The 23,164-nt window shown below is 34.3% G+C and overlaps 1 protein-coding gene across 2 annotated transcripts in view; it reads left to right on the top strand.

Moving 5' to 3' along the window:
• LOC140445926 (beta-1,4-N-acetylgalactosaminyltransferase bre-4-like) overlaps positions 1–23,164 on the top strand; it is a 129,629-nt gene that overhangs the window by 84,829 nt on the left and 21,636 nt on the right. For both annotated transcript variants that reach the window (XM_072538371.1, XM_072538370.1), the window contains exon 4: positions 22,271–22,694. In XM_072538371.1, the coding sequence (XP_072394472.1) occupies positions 22,271–22,694 (424 nt within the window). The remainder of the gene's footprint in view (positions 1–22,270; positions 22,695–23,164) is intronic.

Raw genomic sequence — 23,164 nt, forward strand, 5'->3', positions numbered from 1 at the left:
ATAAAGCATTATAGAAAATCCCCGGTTAGCAATCATTCAAAAGGGGGTTTTAGCTATCTAATAGAAATTTCGAAGAAATTTCCACTGACCCCTGATAGGTGAGGCAGTGATAATTTGAAAATAGTAAGTAGTCACGAGTCACGTAGTCAGTGTCACATTGTATCCCAGCTTAGCTGGTCGAGTCTTGGTTAGAGTTTTAAACTCTCGCATATTAGTCAGTGTCAGTTTAGTATTCGATCAAAAAGGGTCGATGCATTTCTGGTTTAAGAGTTTTAGACTCTCGCGTATTGAGTATACCTAGTTATTGTTATATAGCTTATAGTTTAAAGGCTACATGTTTCACAAACGCTCATTATTAATCAAATATATCAATATTGAAGAAAACATCCTTGGTTCATGTGACAATTTTATTAGTAACATATTTAAACTGTAACAGTGCTCTCGTGTGGTGTTTTGCGGACTCGTGTAATTTGGACAGTGATCGGCGGTTTAGATATAAAAAACTTGGCGCTAAAACTTTGGCTAGATCTTAACTTAGTTGTAGTAACAAAGTTAATCATTAAATTACGTATTGTTTAATGCTTGTGTTCTTATTTCTCACGTTAGTGGGTGGTCCTTCGAATTGGAATTAATTACATTACTTACTACGCTCTAGTAAGATCGCCATCCTAATTTGTGGAACAAATCTTCCGTTTATTTCTACCAAAAAGATCTAAATAGAAATCTATTTTTAGAAAAAAATAAAATCTGGAATTTTATAAACAAAATATGTTACCGAATTCTTTTAGTTGCCCTTGTATATCCAGGTAATTAAGTAGGCACTTTATTTACATCGTTAACTTATATTTCTTTTATCGATTTCGGTTTATGAGTGGGCGAACTTACTTTTTCCTTTCATTTGTATCTTTTTATTTTCGGCAGTATACATCAAACATAACGACTTCCTAATCAAAGGGATATTTTTATAAAAAGTAAAAACAACACTCTTTTACGTAAATAAAAAAGTTTATTTTTGTAAAAGATAAAGGGCTTCCGCTGTCATTATTAAAGACAAGTATATATTATAATGCTATATATACCGCGGTGGACATTTATCACACTGACACGCTAATTTAGGGGTTGTAAATGATTCCGATGCAAATAGTCTGACAGTGACACTTTGTAAATGTACACTTAACCTTTCTTAATGCTGAAAGGCGTATCTGTAGTGGACGTGGACTAATGACTTTTACAAATAGGTAATGTTTAAAAGTTTTAACACAGGTTCCATTTTATATTTGAATCTTAAAAACAGGAGGACTCCATTAACTCAGTGGAATTGCCACAAAATATCGTTTTTGTGCATATTATTTTCGTCATCTTAGAAATTCGTTATAGCTTCTAAAGCAACTTTAATGTATTCGCAGCCAAAAAAAGCGCGCCTAAACAGTTACACGTGAATCCTGATTCTCGTCGTCTGTCTGATAGCTGCAAATTTTCGGGAACGAAGAAAAACGCCCCAGAGGGAAATCGTGTTAGACTCGGCCTAATAAAGTGATACCCAAAGTTTGGAGAGAGTATCTATAACATATTATGGTTCAGAGACCTGGACTCGAACAAAAAGTAATGAAAACATATTAGGATGTGTCGAAAGAAAAGTTCTAAGGCGAATCTATGGAGGGGTGAATGCCAGTGGAGTATGGAAAAGACGATACAACTTCGAATATAGGGAAAGAAGATATTAAATACATGCACTTGTAAGAAGAATTAAAAATGAGTACTGAGAACGCTTTTCAAAGAACTTAAACATAATTTTTGTGGATTACAAAAAGAAATATGGAGCTTTATAATAGGTCAAAGAGCGGACGTGAAGGAACTAATAGACTATAAACAAATCCAAAAAGGATGCATGGATTGACTCATTAAAGTTATGTAAAGAGGTACAACAAATGACATTTGAATCACAAACACCAGAAATTACGATAAAGGAAGAAGTTCACATAAGCAAGCAGGAAGTACAAAAAAACTAAAGAACGGTAACAATGACGGATCAACTAACAAAATTAATTAAAAATATTATGTATAAGACACAATAAAATACCAGAAGAGTGGAGGGCAAGCGAGCTAAAACTATTATTTAAAAAAGGCGATAAGAAACAACTAAAAAACTACAGATGTATCAATCTGCTAAATTCTAAAATACCCTAAAACTTACAACTAAAATTGTGCAAGAAATCAGCTCATAAACTTAGCAGATAAGCAACAAGGTTTCTGTACGGTAAGATCGTCTACAGATGCAATATTCGTCAGAAAGCAGATTACTAGTCCATTCGTCAGAGAGTTGACCCCTAAAAATCATACGAAAAAGTTGAATTTTGCAAAGAATATTAATTTTAGGATCTCAAAAAGGATGCAAAAAAGTTTACCACTTTTACCCCACATGTTTTACTTGTGTATAATTATCTTATCTTTTTGTAATTAGTACCTATAATTAGTATAAGCCATTTGTTATCAAGAAAGTTAAAAACAACCAAAAAAAGTGATTGTGTTCAATGTTATTATAATTATCCAACAAGGAACTAATACAAATTTAATTACTACATTTATTAACATAAATATAAATAAAATAGTCCGGTATATTAACAAAATATGCCGGAATGTCTTAACAATTCCTAGTTGTAATTAGTGGAAAACTATGGATCACCAACTAGATAACCAAGAACCAACTAGTTATCAATGCATTGAGGACATAAATCCAGCCATTAGAAAATCCTGCCTAGCCCGCACTCCTCCACCTGGAAGAAATCGAAAAGACAGTTACAACTCTCTAGATGAACAGCAGAAAAAATTTAAAATACGCAACAACGATCTACAAACAAAATTATCAAACTTTCAAATAGAGAAACCACAAAAAAATCTCACAGATGCAGAAGAGGTAAAAAATGGTAGTGAATGGGTATCAGTCCACCACAAGAAACGTCAACGCAACGATGATAGTCCTGAATTGAAAAACACCAAACAAGCTACACTCAAAGATTATTGGCTAAGTAAAACTGTTCCTACATCTAACAGATACGAGGCACTTGAAAATGATAAACCTAATGAAGAGGATGAAATGCTGGAAGAAAAAAAAGATGAACAGCCACCACCTATATTTATCCAAAATGTTGAGTGTATCAAACCATTACAGGAATTACTACAGCAGATAACTCCAGGTAAATATACTTTAAAATGTCTTGCTAACAACCAAATTAAAGTTCAAGCTGACTCACCCAATAACTATTCATTAATTGTAAAATCTTTAGTAGAAAAAAATACTCAGTACCATACATACCAACTGAAACAAAACCGTGGATTCCGAGTTGTTATACGTAATTTACATCCTTCAACAGATCCAGATGACATTAAAAAAGCGTTGCTAGCGCACGGACATACAGCACTGAACATCTCCAACATTAAGCAAAGAGGCACAAAGAAAGATCTGCCACTATTTAATATAGAACTGGCTCTCCAAAGTAACAATAAAGATATATATATATATAATATTACAAAATTACTAAACTCTATTGTCACAGTTAAGCCACCGCATCCGAAAAGGGAACTACCCCAATGCCAAAGATGTCAAAATTTTGGCCACACCCACAATTATTGCCACAGGTTTCCGCGCTGTGTAAAATGTGTGGGGGATCACCTATCATCTCAATGCCCAAAACCAAAAAATATAAAAGATGTTCAATGTGTAAATTGTCTAGAAAATCATCCTGCCAGCTATAAGGGATGCTCAATATACAAAGAGCTACAGAAAAAAAAAAATTCCAACACTTAGAGAAAAAAACGCAAGTCAACCACCTCGTGCAGAATTTCCTTCAAGTACTCAACCAACTACAAGCTATGCGAAAATTGTTGCAGGAAGAGATAATAGAAATACATCTACCATAGATGAGACTTCTCATATAATAGAAACAACAACTCCTCAACATATACAAAATAATCTAGAACTACTAGTTCATAAGTTAATGGAAAGAATGGATAAGATGTTTGATCTCATAATTTCTCTGATATCTAAGCTTAACCTTCAAAACTAAACTAAAGATGTGCTGTTGGAATGAAAATGGATTAACCACTCATTTACACGAAGTTAAAGCATTTATCTACAATCATAATCTAGATGTTATGTTTATTTCCGAAGCACACATGACTAATAAGAGCCATTTCCATATTCCCAAATATTCAACCTATGTAACTCAACATCCATTAGGTAAAGCCCACGGAGGTACGGCAATTATTATAAGAAATAACATTAAGCATCATGAAACAAATAAAATTAGTAAAGTTAACATCCAAGCCACATCAGTGTCGGTCGAAGATTCACAAGGCTCGATTATTCTATCTGCTGTTTACTGTCCACCGAATAAAATAATTAAAGCTGATCATTTTACTGAATACTTTAAGATGCTAGGACACCGTTTCATTTCTGCTGGAGATTATAATGCTAAACATCATAAATGGAGTTCCAGAATCGTAACCTCACGTGGACGAGAATTATTAAAAAGTATTAATGAGAATCATTTAATTCCTTTCTCTACTGGAGAGCCTACGTATTGGCCTACTGATAGACAAAAAATTCCTGATCTTATTGATTTTGCTATAGTAAAAGGAATATCGCATACTTACCTCCAAATTTCTCCTTCATTTGACCTCTCATCAGATCATTCCCCTTTCTTCATAGATCTACAAAGCCAAATTCATAACTGTTCTAAACATTTAACACTCTCTAATAAAAGAACAAACTGGAACAGATATAGAGAAGAAATAAAAACATACATCAATCTAAACTTGCCTCTTAAAAGTGATAGTGACATAGAAAATGCAGTTGCTCACTTAACTACAGTTATTCAGCAAGCTGCTTGGACGTCCACCCCAGAAATTTATTACAAAGACAACTCCGAGTCCTATCCCGCACACATAAATACACTCATATTGGAAAAAAGAAAACTGCGAAAGATATGGTAGCTTACTAGGCATCCAGAAGATAAAACAAATCTGAATAGAGCTTGCAGACTACTCAAAAGAAAACTGATCCAACATAAAGACAGTGGAATCAACAAATATTTAAAGAACCTCTCACCTGCAGATGATACAAACTATTCGCTGTGGAAACTAACAAAAAAACTTAAACACAACGAACAAATAAATATGCCAATCAGGAAACAAAATGGCACTTGGGCTAAAACTGACACAGATAAAGCATATACTTTTGCAAATCATCTATGCGAGGTATTTCAACCGCATCAGAGGGAAGTCTCAGTTGAAGAAGAACAAGCTATCCATGAAGTCGTAAATGCACCATATCAAATGGCTCCACCTATTAAACCTGTTAAGAAATCCGAAATCAAAGAAATAATTGATAATCTGGAAATTAAAAAGTCACCTGGATATGACTTAATATCTAGTTTAGTACTAAAAAATCTACCCAACGAAGGCGTAAGTTTAATAACTTATATATTTAATTCAATATTAAAAACAGGTTATTTTCCACTCCAATGGAAAGTTGCTCAAATTGTTCTGATTCCAAAACCTAATAAGGATCACACGGAAGTATCTTCATACCGCCCTATTAGCTTGTTGCCTATTATATCCAAAGTATTTGAACGGCTTTTTCTGAGAAGACTGGAGCTTATTTTATATGACAGTAATGTTTTACCGAATTATCAGTTTGGGTTTAGGAAACAACATGGTACTATCGAGCAAATTCATAGGGTGGTAAAGACTATCAGAAATTCGCTTGAACAAAAAAATTACTGTACTGCTGCATTTCTAGATGTCTCTCAAGCATTCGACAAAGTTTGGCATGTAGGTCTTATCTCCAAAATTAAATCTATATTTCCTCATCCCATAAGTTCACTTTTAAGATCCTACCTGACAGATCGATTCTTTCAAGTCAAAAGAGGTGGGGAAATCACTAACCTGTTTCCAATTTGTTCCGGAGTTCCACAAGCAAGCATACTAGGACCCACCCTCTACTTAATATACACATCAGATCTCCCAACGACGACCAATACAACAATCGCTACATATGCCGATGACACAGTTATCATGGCTTCAAATTCTACAGCAGCTGAAGCAGCCCAGGTATTACAAAATCACCTACTTAAACTAGAGAGCTGGCTTAAGCTGTGGCGTGTCCAAGTTAACAGTTTAAAATCAACACAAATAACGTTTACTTTAAAAAAAGGTGTCGCGTCACCAGTTTCTATAAATAACACTTCACTACCAGTTAATACCGTCGTTAAATACTTAGGAATCCATTTGGATAGCAAACTAAATTGGGGCATCCACATCTGGAAGAAACGCCTTCAACTCAGCTTAATCTACAGGAAAATGTATTGGTACATGAGTCGTAAATCAAATCTTAGCCTGGAGAATAAACTTCTGATATATAAATGTATTTTAAAACCGGTATGGCAATATGCAGCACAAATCTGGGGTACAGCAAGTAATACCAACATACAAAAACTTCAACGTTTTCAATCGAAGGTACTGCGCCAGATCTGTAACGCCCCTTGGTATATCACGAACCACAGATTACACCACGATTTACAGCTACCAACAGTTTGCGAAGCAATATCTGCTGTAAACTCTGTATACAAGAACAGACTATCCTGCCATCCAAATCCGCTGGCCACGGATCTGCTCAACATTTCACACGTAAGAAGATTAAAACGACCAGACCCTTTGGACCTCTAGTAAAGCAGGAAAAATAGAGCATAGTGTCATGATGCGGTGAAAAGTGTTTTCTAAATATTTCCTTAATTTGTGTTTCTAGCCTTGTAATTCTCATATGAGTGTCAGTGATGTTTACCTGTACAAACTCTGTTTGTTAAGTGAAAGTTTAAACTAATTGATTATAATAGATTATATTTATATTATATTTTACCTGGGTGCTCGCCACTATATCACGAACCACAGATTACACCACGATTTACAGCTACCAACAGTTTGCGAAGCAATATCTGCTGTAAACTCTGTATACAAGAACAGACTATCCTGCCATCCAAATCCGCTGGCCACGGATCTGCTCAACATTTCACACGTAAGAAGATTAAAACGACCAGACCCTTTGGACCTCTAGTAAAGCAGGAAAAATAGAGCATAGTGTCATGATGCGGTGAAAAGTGTTTTCTAAATATTTCCTTAATTTGTGTTTCTAGCCTTGTAATTCTCATATGAGTGTCAGTGATGTTTACCTGTACAAACTCTGTTTGTTAAGTGAAAGTTTAAACTAATTGATTATAATAGATTATATTTATATTTTACCTGGGTGCTCGCCACTGGGCAGCTTCCCACTATGTTATTGTACATAAATCATAAATCAATAAATCATACTTTTACCCCCGGACTTCCCCCAAAATCGCAAAAAAATCGATTGACCAGAATCTGTTCACGGTAGAAAATAATGTATCAAATAAAAAATATTGCAGAGATAATTTTAAACAAAAATGTTTATAAGCATTTTTTATGTAGAATAAACCGTTCTCTTAGAAACAACGCTTGAAGCGACCGTCGATTTTGCATGTCAGTTGCGCGCGCGAAATCAACGGTGTACAGATTCTTGGTAAATCGATTTTTTTGCGGTTTTACCCTGCGAGGGTGGTTTTAGGGGAAGTTGGGGGTAAAAGTGGTAAACTTTTTTTGCATCTTTTTTGGGGTCCCAAAATTAATATTCTCGACAAAAACCAGCTTGTTCATATGATTTTTAGAGGTTGAGTGGCATTTTCGTCTCTGACGACTGGAGTATACAGAGAAAGCATTGGAATACAATAGGTCCGTATTCCTATATTTGATCGACTTAAAAAAAATAATCCACGGGATATTAAGTATTCTCCGATATAGCGACATCTCAAATGCTTTCAATCTTCTGCACATATATTCGTTTAAGGTCCAAGATTCAACACAATAAAAAGGTTCTCTGTAGTAGAGACTTTCTACTACTTTTTTTCGTATATTTACTGCAATATGGACTTGAAAGCTGGACATTAAAGCAAGAACACATAAATAAATAAATTACAGTCCTTTGAAATGTGGTGTTACAGGAGCTTAGGATGCTTATAATAGCATGGACACAGAAGAAAACTTATCATCAGCCGTTTTGAGTCCACTGCTAGACATAGGCCTCCCGTAAATAATTCCAATGCATTCTATCTTGAGCACCCTGAATCCAGTTGTGCTGAATGCGCTTGATGTCATCTGGCCACCTTGTTGGAGGACGTCCTCGATTACGATAAGCATCGTGTCTAGGTCTCCATTCCAGAATTTTCTTCGTCCACCTTCAATCTTTTAATCTGGCAACATGCCCCGCCCAGTTCCATTTCAATGTTGTAATCCTTTGATTTGCGTCAGTAACACCAGTTTTTCTCCTAATTATTGTATTTGATACTCTGTCTCTGAGGGATATATTCAGCATTGACCTTTCCATCGCTCTCTGTGCCACTTGTATTTTATTGATTACTTTTCTGGTACGGATCAATGTTTCTGGCTCCATACGTTAGAACTGAGAGTACACATTGATCAAAGACCTTCCTTTTCAAGCACGCGGGAATATCCGATCTAAAGACTTCTCTCAGTTTTCCGTAAGCCTCCCATGCCAGTCCTATTCTCCTGTTTAGCTCCGTTGTTTTATTATCTCCCTAATTTAATCTCGTGGCCCAGATATTTATAGCTATACTTCTGTTCAATTTGCTTGCCGTTGGTTGAGATGTTTTTCGCCAGTACTAGGTTGGTCATATATTATTGTGTTTTGGAGAAATTAATTTTAAGTCGAACTCCGGTACACGAGCTCCGAAGGTCTTGAATAAGCTGGCAGGCATGATCTACAAGTTACAATATCTGGGACATGTAATGAGGGGACAGCGATATGAACTGCTAAAGCTGATAATACAGGGAAAGATAAGAGGAGGAAGGAGTATAAGAAGAAGGAGAGTGTCATGGTTGAAGAATTTAAGGAACTGGTTTAAATGCAGTTCTATAGAACTCTTCAGAGCAGCAGTAGATAAAGTAAAGATAGTGATGATGATATCCAATCTCCGATCGGGAGACGGCTCTTAACGAAGAAGTAGTAGAGACATCGCATTGCCTTTAAAGATAAGACTATTAAGATGTTATATTTTTCTGTTTTATATTATGGCAAGGAAGCATGGACTCTAAAGAAATGTATTACAGACTAACTGGAAGTATTCGAATTATGGTTCTACACAAGAATGTTAAGAATAAGTTGGGTGAATCCTTTCAGAAATGTCAAAATGTTGACAAGAATCAGAAAAGAAAAGGAAGTGATGAATAACTTTAAAATTAGAAAGCTACAATATTTGGAACATGTCTTAAGGGGTGAACGTTATAATTTGCTTCAAGTAATAATACAGGAAAAGAGAAGCCGAGGAAAAAGACGTATCCCGTGGTCGAATACGTTGAGGTGTGGTTTAGATGTGACTCCATTAAGCTATTTAAAGCAGTACCATCCATGATGCGTATTTCCGTGGTGATTGCTAATCTTCTTAGAGGAGATGACACATGAAAAAAAAGAAGAATAAATAAATGCAACAAAATCTTTTACACAGCTCATTTTAAAGGGTTTTCAATAAACTAACCCATTATTTTTTCAGATTGTTGATAAAATATAATGGTTTTAACTTACAGACGAAAATTCTAAAAATTAGCCATATTTCAATTACATTGTTAATAAACAAAAATATATGAAAACAATTTAGATGCATTTTCATAACTTTTGTTATTCTACCAATGTAAAAGGTTTTGTTAAAATTGAACAGATGAATCGTTGACGTACAACGAATTTAATAGAAAAAAACCTACACATCATTCAAATAAATTATTTTGTTTTACTACCACAGCTAACTGTGGACCACGATACGAAGGCCACTTCAATTAAAACTTGTCATTACAACAACGATACTTTTTCTTTACTCGTTAATTTCCATTTTGACGGCAAATAAATTGTACCTATTAAGGCGTGTCACCCAGAAGTCTTGTTTATTATGTAAAGTTGGTGTATTGATCTGGAAATAAGCTATTCCGAGCTAATTTTGTAGTTAATAATTGAGACAATTAGTCCCTTGGTTTTTTCGAAGATAACGACCGGTTTTGTGATGTGCGCTGCTCGACTAACTACGATACCACAACGTTTATCGGCTAGAACTCACAACTATGTGTCATCTTGAAAGTTGATCCATTTATTTTAAGTTTAATTCAAATTTATTTTCCTATGGTATACATTCCCTATTTTTATACTTTTTTTTAATTAGATATATTAGACACAATGATCCACTCCACCTAAATATTGTTTTTTTATATATTTAATCCCTTTTATTTTAACAATCTGTTCCTTTTATTGAAACAATAAGTCAAACAACGTATATCTATTACATAATGGTAATGGTAATGTAATGAGAACTACTATCTAAGTTTCCCTTTAAAACCCTCTCGAGACGGGTATATTTCGCTATTGGGAGCATAAAATTTTCGTTTTTCAAACCAACATTTATAATATTGAGATTTGCTGTAAATACAACTCGCTTCCATCTCGAAAACGTTCGTCGGTGAGAGTTGGTTCAGTGGGTTGTTCTTAAATCTGACCATATGTTATCTCTGTATCGCATTCGTGGACGTCCTAAGGGCCTTCTCCATGTCGAGGCTTTCTCCCAGATTAACTTAGCAAGGCGGTTATTAGGAAGTCTGTGTACATGGCCAGCCCATCTTAGACGTTGGTATTTCTGCGTATAGTTGGAATAAGCACATAAGTTACAAAGAGCTACTTTTCAGGAGGAAGTAAAAACTGGTTTATTCAGAAATAAGACACCATAAAATTAACACTCCTTCATGAACTAAACATTTTTAGATTTTACACCGAATAAACTAGATTAAATAAAATAAACAGTATAAATATTGATTTTTAAGTGACTTGTTGCATTTGCCACTAGAAACAAATATATAACATTGACTTATGTGATCTGCCACACAGTAAAGGTCGCGGCATATTATCGTGCACGTATAGTTTCCGGCACGTAGCGTTTCTACTCCAGCAATTGGGCTGCGCGTTCACATGTTCATACATAGAACGTTTCAGTTTGGTTCGGTGAAGATATGATCTCGCTTTTCGTATGGTACCATCTGGTATATTTTAAATAAAAGACCCTCCTTCCACACTGTGTCGTAGGCGCACTTCAAGTCTATGAAAGTTGCTACTGTTTTAAGTTTCTTCTGGAATCCGTTCTCAATAAATGTTGTTAAGGAGAAGACTTGATCGCCACAGCTTCTTCCCGGTATGAATCCAGTTTGTTCTTGAGGAATATTTGACTTTGCATGGTAAAATAATCTCGTTTGGATTATCCTCTCAAATGTCTTATAGCAGACGCTTAAAAGAGCGATTGGTCTATAGCTCTCAGGTAGTGCAAGGTCTTTCCCAGGTTTAGATATTGCGATGATCTTACTTTTTTTGAAGGATTTAGGAAACTTCTGCTTAGTCAATATTTGATTGAAAAATTCAAGAAGCCACTTACTGGTATTTGGACCAATGTGTTTTATAAATTTAGGATAAATGTTGTCAATTCCTGCGGCTTTGCGGCATTTAATTAATTTTAGAGCTTCTGCAAGTTCTTCTGGCTCGATAGGCTTCATTATTGGTAGGCTTTGTTGTTGAGCAATTTTGGTTTCTTTCAACTGAAATCTAACTTCTCTTTTATGATTCTTTTCTATTACTGGTTTTGAAAGGTTGGCTATGCGTTTGCCTATGTCTTCCGGTTTTGGGGCTGTAGAGTTTGCTGTAGCGTTGTTTGTGCCAGGGTCTAGTTTTCTTAGAAGGTTCCATGCGGTGCGGCTACTGTGTGTGAAATTGAGATTTTCTAAAGTTTCCCTCCACCTTGTGGTTCTCGCGGAATTTAGGGTTTCTAAGAGTTGTTCACCAACTTCAGGATCTCCGGATTTCTCATACTGATCAAGTAGTTCTTTACACCCGTCGTTCCAGCATGGGATGTAGGATTTGGTAATTCCACGTGGGATGTGCTTTTTTACACAGCTAATCATTAGTGATGCAAATTTTTCATAATTTTGGACCTCTGGTTTGATATGTCTTATATCACTTTCAAGTGTATAGTCCAATAATTAACATATCATAACATATTTTTCAAGATAGTCCAATAATTAATATATAAAAGCTATACGCTCGCGAAAAAGCTGAAGCTGTTTTCATTTGAAGACCCTTTTTATGTGAGGGATCATCCCATTCTGGGTTTGGTTTTACAGCTTCTGGTGTGACTTCGCTGTTTCCACTACTTTTCTCCATTCTCCTCTCTCTTTGGTTGTCCTTTCTGTATTTCTAATTTCCATACTCCTTATGTCTTCTTCCACTGTTGTCTCCATCTCAGTTTAGGTCTGCCTATGCTAGATACCAAGCTAGCAATAGCCGATGCTCTATGCAAAGCCGGAAATCCAATTAAACAGAACAGAGTAGGAAGACCGTCAAGTAGTAGCATTCAGCAGATGTACGAGAACAAACGAAAAAAGGGACTCACTAAAGAAATACCCCAAGAAGACATCCGTAAAGATGAGCTTGATCATTTTCCCTATTGGGATGACAGCACTAGGTCAAGATGCAAATTTCCAGGCTGTACAGGAAAAACATATATACTGCTCTATTAAGAAAGAACCCCGTATCACTATAGCGAGTTTTGAGAAAAACGCGATTAAAGATTTTTGTTTAATCCCTTGTGCTTTTAGTACAATAATAACACAAAATCATTTAGGGTAGAGTGTGTAGCATCGTAGTTAACTTTAAAAAAAAATGCAAAATTACCATATGGACATTATAGTCCAAGATCCCAGAGCGATCAGACATAACTTATTTTCACACAGATGAAACCTTAGAGTCTGAGTAGCGTCTCGTGTGCTTTGAATACCTGCGTATTTATGAAACTTGCTGAGTGACACCTGGGCAGGTACCAGGTGAGAAAGGTAACTAAAAATAAGAGCTATTTAACTTAAATTTACATAACTGATTTTTATACATATTTTGTAGAATATTATTTTGAAAATACTGTAATAAGTGTCAGACACTTGTCATGGACCAGAACTTTTGTCAGACGCTTTAAAGCTCCACTAAAATTAAATGAACTTTACTTACTTTTACATGTCTGATTTTTAAATATGTTATTAATGGAACTATAATAAAGTTATATTTAATCAGTCAGACAAATTAAAATGACCAAACATCCCGCAAACACAAAAATTAGTTAACCAGAAGTATGAGCGCGAAAGTGCTGTGCGCATGAGCCTCAGAGTAAAAAATTCAAATACATTAAGAATACTTACTGTTTTCGATCCGATTAAATATTTTTGCATCTCTATTTAAAAATCAGACATGTAAAAGTAAGTTTAGTTCATTTAATTTTAGTGGAGCTTTAAATCGTCTGACAAAAGTTCTGGTCCATGACAAGTGTCTGACACTTATTACAGTATTTTCAAAATAATATTCTACAAAATATGTATAAAAATCAGTTATGTAAATTTAAGTTAAATAGCTCTTATTTTTAGTTACTTTTCTCACCTGGTACCTGCCCAGGTGTCACTCAGCAAGTTTCATAAATACGCAGGTATTCAAAGCACACGAGACGCTACTCAGACTCTAATGTTTCATCTGTGTGAAAATAAGTTATGTCTGACCGCTCTGGGATCTTACTCTATTAGTTATGCGACATACGGGCTAACCAAGCAAAGAATTATGTCAAGTTTACTTAGCTAAAACCACGTATTATCCAAAATTGTCTTAAGCTTGGTTTTAACTATGTAATTATTATAAAATTTATATAACTGCCTCGAAGCAAAACATTTAAATATTTTAATAATATTTTTTATGAACATTTGTTGAATAAGACATAAGTATTTACGAAAAACGTTTATTTAAAAATACAAAATGAAAATTATTATTAATCGTAAGTTGGCAATTCTTCCCAAAATTGATGTTCGCCTGTATAATTTGACCTAAGTTTTTTAATATTTGTTCTTTTCTCTTCTTAGCAATCCCAGAAGGTTTCGTCACAGGTGTGGGGTCCTTTATCCCAGATTTTAACACTCTGGCCTGCAAAAAGTCCATCTCTATCCACTCCTCGTTAACGTCAATCTTAACGTGTAAAATCTTGCTCTCTCTTTTCACAATTACTTTAACAATTTGTGATAGTTAAGTACGTGACTGTTTTCTTTAATTTTGACTGTGATGATAAGTCTTTCCAGATAAGAAAATCGGAAACCCCCATTTCTTTCACCACCACACGATTCAAATTACACGTTTTAACGGCCTCGACGAAATCATGATAATCATAAACTTTCTTCTTTTTCTTTAACGATAGTTCCACTTGGTGGTGGAAACTATTAGCGGTGTTGCTTTATTCCTTAGAAAAAACCTCGCATATCGTTTTATCCTACGTTAAAAACTCGTATCTGCTGAGCAAATACCAGGTTTTTACTACGAAGCGTTAAATGCCAGGTTTATACTAAGCATAATAGTCATTTTTGGCGTTTACGGGGAAACTATTTTCTTTCATAAAATATTTAGAAATGTAAAATACGGGTTTTTCTCTATGTGAAATTGTTATATAAATCATAATTATTCATATGGTGCAAATATCCCAATTTTTCAAATTTAGGAGATACGGGGTTCTTTCTTAGTAGGGCAGTATAGTGCACAAAATCCACAATACCGTTGTGTATTAATAAAGGAAGAAACTGTTTCATACTGTATAGTGTACACTGTAACTTCAAAATAGTTTGACTTTAAAATTACATTGTTGCATGATGTTCCATATTCGGCACCAAAATTTTTTTTTGTCAATAAAGTTTTCCTCGTAGCTAGATTTTTTCAATATTTTTACGTAAAAATAGAATTAAAATTCTTATCTGAGAATTATTTTTGACACAAAACAAAAATTCATGCGGTAAAGGGTTAATATATTTCTTCGAAATACTTAAAATTTTCCATATTTTTGTCCATGATATAACCTAAAATATATACACTCTACTTACAACTTCTTCGCCCACGAATTGTACTATTTTGTGTTTAAAACTACACAAACGATATTTTCAACCTTCTAAATTTATGACTCCACCTTGTAACTTTTCCATTTATTCATCACGTTGCACACTTCGCCGGATCCTGTTTTCTCGTCTCAGACGTGTTTTTATTAGTTTTCCAGCAATTTAAGTGGAAGGTGCGGAAAATCCACTCTCTAATTAACTAGAGAAACAAAATGCTCTTTGTAGACTCGAAAATAGAAATAAAAACACAAAAGTTCTCTTCGTGCGGTTGGGAACATTTCGAGTGATGCTTGAAGACGTGGTTGAGGAAATAATTAGCGAAGTTGTTTCGAAAGTTTTGAGGTTAAGTTTTGACCATATACATTTTTACGGTTTTACTAAAAACATAGTTTCGTTTACTACAATGGAAATAGGTCACTAATATTTGCTACTAATAATTATAGACTAATTTATAAAAGAATCGGTGTGGATTTATGCAAAGTAGATCAACATTAGATTATGACTGACTCAAAAGTCACAAATAGTTATAAAAACGTATTGTACACGACATTCTGGCCCACATAAATTTGTTAGACCGGCTCTAAACAGTTCTAAGGATGTTTTACCTATCCAGTATCACAGATTTTCAGCCAAGAGATTCGTCGTCTATCCGATTATCTTAAATTTACCCTGCATGATAACTTATCTTCTTCTTCATATGTCCTGATCGATTATCGATTATCCTTTGATATAAAATTGGCTATACTAATTTTGTTGACGGCAGTTCGGAAAAGGGATGCAGAGGATATGTTAAACCATTCCATCAGGATTCTAAGCCATGATTACCTTCTTTGGCCTGGCCCTCTTTTTCCGTCTGTCTTTCCTTGTATTAAATGAAGTGTATTATATCTCTTTGGGTGACGCATAGCATGGCCATTCGTGTTTCCGTAACTTTTCCCACCATCTGCAAAATAACCTCGTTGCGAGCTCTATGTACTCAACTTATTCGTTTAATTTTCCAATACGCCCATATTTCAAAGGCTTTACGTTTTCTTAGAAGTGTATCCGTCTAACACTAACCTGTGTTAGACATGTAACCTTCAACACAATATAAAAGAATAGACAACATATTACTAATCTAATTTTCAGTCCCAAAGTAATATTGTTTCCACATAAGATTTTCTTCATCTCAAAAAATGCTGCTCTGGACTTCTCTATACGTATTTCAATTTCTTTGCTAATGTCCCAGTTCTCATTTAGATTACATCCAAGATAAGTGATACCGTTGGTTCTCTCCAGTTGTTTTCCATAAGCTGTTACCATATGATCAAAGAATATAGACGCTATAAGCGTCTATATTCTTTGATATGATATTGCGCATGACATTTGACAGCTGGCCCAGGAGTGTGACGTAGTTAAGATCGCCTGAACCACCTCGAACCCATTATTACAGCTTAACGTACACATTAATTTTGAAATTATGGTTAAAAAGTGATCTAATTTTTTTTTAAATGTTTTGTTTTGGTTATAATTGAATAAAAAATATATTTTCAGTAGCGTAAAACCTTTACTTCTCCTAGAGATTCAGGCAAAATATTTATTTTTGTTTTCATACATATACTAATAATATAAGTACTCTTTTTGTATGCAAATCCCTTAAAATTTAAAAATTTTCTGCAGAGGAAATACTGTGAATAGGTAAATAGTAGTAGATTTGCTTATTCTGATTCACTGACACTCACTTCCAAGCAGTTTTACTGAAATAAAAACAAAATAATGAAATTTAGTAAAATAAGAAATATACACATTACTATAACCTACCGATTATTATATGCAAAATTTACTTATCAAACCATATAATAATATGAAAATAAGACACGAATTAGTTCAAACGCAAAACACAATAAATATCGACTTCAGACGACTTTACACCGGCAAGACAGAAAGCTTGTATAAAAACAAAAGTTCAACAATAATATCGGTTATCAATGGTGACTATTGCAAATTGCAAGTTATGAGATAATAAATATATTTTAAAGTATCTCAATACTAACTGAGTCATCTATTTTATAATAGAAAAATAATTTAGATATATGCTTATATATGTGTCTTTATACAAATGGTGTTTAGTTACTATTTATTTATACTGTATAGTATTTTTTTGTAAAACTGAAAGTTTTTATTTGCCATTGTATATCTGGTTTTGTACCTTTTTCAAAGTACGCTGTGCAATTGCTTGTTGCAATAGTGACAATGAAAATAAAATCTTTAGGTTTCATACATTTCCTAAAGATAGCGTGACAAGAAAACTGTGGATTATATCTTGTTGTAGATAGGATAATTTTAATTGTAATACTGCAAGAATTTGTTATACACATTTTAAAACTGAAAATTACCAAAGAAATCTACAACAGGAACTTTTAAATTACGTTTCTAAAAAGGGTCTAAAACTCAAACCTGAGGCAGTACCTAGTCTTTATTTGCCTAAATCAACATCGGCTACCCTTTTAACCAACCAAAAGAAACGCGTACAAGGAGGCGAACACAAAGAGTCCAAAAAGTATGTTGAGCAGCTTCTTACTACTTCTAGGTCAACGACGTAAGTCTAAATCTTTATTTTTATTAATTATTAGTCATGAAACCTTAAATGGTTTTTTCATATCAATTTGTTAAGTAAGAAATTAGCCTCAGCCTGCTATGCAATTTGCAATAAGAACTGTTTCGGAGGAAATCAATTTAGCATCTTCCAAAATAACATATTTTTCTTTGTTAAATCATGTTATCATTATTAAAATATACAATGTTATCATTATTATAAACAATACCAAGATAATTTTATGTGTGAATATTACAAAAATGTCATTTTAAATGTTGTGCAATATTGTGTGCCCTCACTACACTCATATTCGATGGCCAGCTAGCTCATTCGATATAAATAAAGTTGACTTTGTCATTATTTATTTTGATTTTGTGTTTAGTTCAGTAGGTATATATACGTACAAATTTTGTGTACCTCCATTACCACTTTTCTGTATCTTTTTAAACATCTGAAATTTCGAACTCTGGAGTATAAGTTAATTAACCTGTACCTACGTGTAATAAAAGATAATTAAAACTTGTCTTATAAAGGATATCTATGTTTTATAAAGGATTAATATTATAATAACATAATTTTATCATCTCTTTATAATTACTATAATTAAATTAGCCAAATTATATAAAAAAAACTTAAAATTAAAAGTCTTTCCTATACAACTACATTCAAATGTTGCGGGAATAAGCGATCTTGACTACGTCATGCGCGAAAGCGAACCGATTTTGGAACATTATGTATCATACCTTGTGTATTCATTGTACCATGAGCTGTTACAACTTCTCGTTGTATTGGCGTTTTACTGACAACCATCACCTTTGTCTTTGTGATGTTTAGCTTCAGTCCATATTCATCACATATTGTGGTAATCCTATTAATCAGATGTTGAAGTTCTTGGTAACTATCTGCACTTAACACCGTGCCATCCACGTACCTCAAATTATCAATATTGATGCCATTAATTTTGATACCTCATTGAAAACTATCCAATGCTTTATAGAAGACGAACTCTGAATAGATGTTAAATATTAGTGGGGACAAAATGCAGCCTGTCTTCCTCCTCTTCGTATCTGAAGCTCTTCAGAATTATCATGGCCAATTCTGATGTTTGCACGTTGATGCCAGTAAAAAGTTTTAATGATACGTAGGTCTTTATCGTTAATACCTACCTGACGAAGAATCGCTATCATTTCAGTATGTTTTACTCGATCCAAAGTCAATAAAACACATATTAAACTGGATGGATGACATATCTGCATATCTGTACCACAACCTGTAGACTAAATAGTGCTTCCCTAGTTCCAAGGTTATTTTGAAACCGAAACTGCGGGTTACTAAGTTGTCCTTCTATTTTTTGGTACATCCTTGAGTGCAAAAATTCGAAGAAATATTTTTAAAACATGGCTCATCAAGCTGATGGTTCGGTAGTCACTACAATTTTTCGCATTTGCGATTTTAGGTATCGTCGCAAAAGTCGATAACAGCCAATCCGTTGGTATATAGCCAGTTTCATAAATGTTACTAAAAAGATGAGGGACCGATCTTTTACCTGAACTTTCGAAGTGCTTTATTATTTCACTCGGTATTTCATCCGGCCCCGTTGCTTTTCTGTTGTTTGCTAATCTTATTGCTCGTTCAATTTCATCCATAGATATGTCAGATCATATCATTACTTCTTTAATTTCAAGATGGGGCCTTTCATCATTAAACAGTTCCTCAATATACTCTTTCCACCTGTCTATTTTATCCTAATCAGTGACAATCAGTTTGCCGTCTATATCAAAGATGTTATTTGTATATTTTTGGTATTGATCCGTTACTTCTTTAATTTTTTTTATACATATTAAATTCATCATTTTCCCTGTAACTCTTCAATTTCCAAACATTTGTTTTCGAAGTATGTCTCTTTTGCAGCGCATATTTTAGTCCTTATGTCTTTATTAATACGTTTATCATTTCGACGTTTTGATTCTTTGCGTCTTTGTCCATTAGATTCAAAATCTCATCGTGTACTCATTCACTGTTGCTTTTTTCGATTGTTTTATTTTAAGTTTGTAGTTAAGCTGTCTATAATCGTTTTGATTTGGTTCCAATGACGCTCACTGATGATTATGTAGTCAATTTGATTTCTTATGATGTTAGGGGGGTATCTGCTGGAGATTTCCACGTATACAATCTACATTAAGGTAGTTCGAAAAAGGTATTCATTATACATAAATTATATTTTTTGCAAAAATCTGTGAAATAGTCTCCTATTTCATTTCTATCTCCCAGTCCAAAATCCCCAATAATTTCACTTTGTCTGCCTTTTACTATCTTAGCATTAAGGTCACCCATCAGCTTGTAAGTCATCCAATTTCAATATAGGTAGATATAGTCCAACATAGGTAGCATATTTAGCAAGCTGGTCAACTAGTTCATTTCCCTTGATGCCAGTGCGACTTTTTACCCGAATAACTGTAATATCTTTATTATATATTTTATTTTTATAGCACAAAGAGTACTATTTCTTTTATGTTGAGTCATGCATTTGAGTTTAATCCTTTTATGACTGATAATGAATTTGATAATATAACTGCTTTATTTAATTTGTGTAAATCTAGCCAATCTCATGCGTTTCCAATTATTGCTACCGCTTCAGCAGTATTTATTGAACAATGTGATGGAAGTTTAATTTTCAAAGATTCGCTTTTATGTGGAATGTAAACTGCACCATCCTCTTTTTTGGAACCATCGGTATACCTTATTACGTGATCATTATAGTCACTCAGTATGGATTTAAATAAGACAGAGTTTATTTGTGAAGATTCTGTGAACTTTGGTATAATGACTTTTGGTTTATTTAATATTACCTAAAAATCAGCTTTATATATTGGTAATATATTTTCTTTCCCATAGATATTAGAATACCCGTTAGTTTCTAAGATAAAATCAGCAGGTGGAGGAGAATTTTTTATGCGCCAATATTTGTTTGAGAGGTTTTCAATAGATAACTCTTACAGTTGGTTAAGTAGATTATTATTATTAAATCTTAGCGTCAGGATATGTTTAATTGCCATAATTTCTCGACGATTTTGAAGAGGGGTTTCGTTACTTTCAGCAAATAGAACAGGACAAGGAGTAGACTTCATGGTGCCCAAGCAAATTTTTAGACATTTGAACTGAATGCGGTCTACAGTTAATAAATATGTTTTACTGGCGGCACCATAGATAATGCAACCATAGTCTACAATAGATCGCACGTAGGCTGTGTAAAACATCGTTGCAACTTTAGGGTCAGCACCCCATCTACGATTAGTGACACATTTAAGGATATTCATACTTTTTTCACACCTGCTTTTTATATGTTCAAAATGTTTTGACCATAAAAGTTTCGAATCAAGGAGAATGCAAAGATATTTGTATCCTTTGACAATAGGTATGTCATATCTAGACAGTTTTGTTTTGTCAGGTGTATGAATCCCATGTCTAGTTAATATCATTATGGCTGATTTGTCAGGAGAAATGGTCAGTCCGTGATTTCTTACGCAAATATTAACCTTTTACATGATGAAGTCCAGAGCCTCCAGGCAATCAGTATACGAGTTACGATCTGTATAGATGCATCTGCCGTCGGCGTATTGAATGCAATTGATTGAAATGTCAAAAATCCCTTGAATACTTGCTGAAAATATGTTGAACAATAACGGACTTAAAACTGATCCTGGTGAGATTAAATTTATGTTTCTGGGGTTCGCGTTCAATTGAATCATTATAACTCGTTCAGATACCTGGCATACAGCGCTAACACATTTGTTAACCTCCCTTGAGACTATAAGACCTACACCATTACGATGATAATATTGCTGTCGTCTCCTAAATAATATTCTTCATGATTATCAACATTTCATTGGCCAGATCCGGGCCACATCATTACAATAATACCCAAAATTGATATATCATTATCTCATTTATTGCATTATGTGTTTTCCGGGTTCATATAAACTTCGCACATTCCATGTGCCTATTCTACAACTCATTTCGATATCAAATTTGGCCAAGCGGGAGATTCCTCGCACCCCTGCCTCATTTAAAAGGCGCACATACTCGGGGCCATCACTTAGTTCCTAAGCCATAATAATTATCCTGGGAAAAATAGTGTAGTACGTAGTAGTTATTCCCTTGGCTTTCTACACGGCTGTGTATACGCACCAGGTACTGTTATGTATTGACCGTTCTGGCCTACATGACTTCGGCTCAATACAAATACTGAAAACCCAGCTACCGATTTAAAGGTTTTATCTCATACAAGCCCTAAAACTAGCATGCTGCCACCTCCGCCCTCCAAACCTTTGTAAAGACTTGATAACTTGTAGAGTGTGGTATTTATCGTTTCTCATCACACGACTAACATATGAGAATTGTCTATGTTTTACTGTGCAGATCAGCTTTTGGTTTTGACCTATTCTTTGTAAAACATTCATAAAAATAACTAATATTGGTCTGATCTAAGCTAATAGTCTATGAAGAATTGTTATTCTTAGTCGGGACGTCTACTTCGCATAAGGATAAAGGCAAAGAGAATAATGATGAGATTTAGGTACTTGAACAAACCTGTAAACTAAGGTTGTATTTTTTTTTCAGTTGGTAGAATCCCCATCATTCGAACACCAGTACCCACAGTCCAAGGACTAGAGAAACGATTTACTTGGCTTAAACCCGGAGGGCACTGGCAACCATCGAACTGCAAAGTGTTGAAGAGCGTAGCTATTGTGATTCCATATCGATGTAGAGGCGAGCATCTGCTTCTGTTCCTGCAACACATGCATCCGTTCTTAAGGAAGCAGATGTTAGATTACACTATTTTTGTAGTAGAGCAGGAGGGCGATGGACCGTTCAACAGAGCTATGTTGATGAACATCGGGTTCGACGAAGCCTTGAAGACCAGGAAGTTCGATTGTTTTATCTTTCATGATATAGATCTCTTGCCTGAGGATGATCGGAACTTGTATACTTGTCCTGAACAACCGAGGCATATGAGCGTCGCTGTAGATATTTTTAAATATAAGTAAGTACATTTCTATTATTCTTTATATTGTTTTAAACTATTACCTTATAGGTGGCCATTGTGGAATTATTTTTTTTTGTTATTGACTCAATTCATATTTTGACATTTCTAAAGTCTGTAAAAGAAATAAGGCGTAGATAAGGTTAAATTACTCTCATGCATAACGACAGTATGTTTATCTTAGTTGTTTGACTCAAAATACCAATTTTTTGCTATGAAAATGACAAGGTAAATCGTCTGTTTTGAGTGACGGTGTGTGGTGAGTTGTCTACAAACTACATTAAAACCTTAGAGTAGGGAATTTTACTCGTCGACGTTGAAGAGGTAAAATACTATTACAATTTTCCAACGAGCGAAAAATTCATTCGCTTAGTATGCGATAAATGTGTTTCTAATTAAAGTAACAAATAAAATATTAAGTCTACCAAGAGCAATTGACTACAAAGTAATGTTCTAATGATATGTATAAC

This window comes from Diabrotica undecimpunctata, chromosome 7 (genome assembly GCF_040954645.1).
Source record: "Diabrotica undecimpunctata isolate CICGRU chromosome 7, icDiaUnde3, whole genome shotgun sequence".
NCBI classification, from domain to species: Eukaryota; Metazoa; Arthropoda; class Insecta; order Coleoptera; family Chrysomelidae; genus Diabrotica; species Diabrotica undecimpunctata.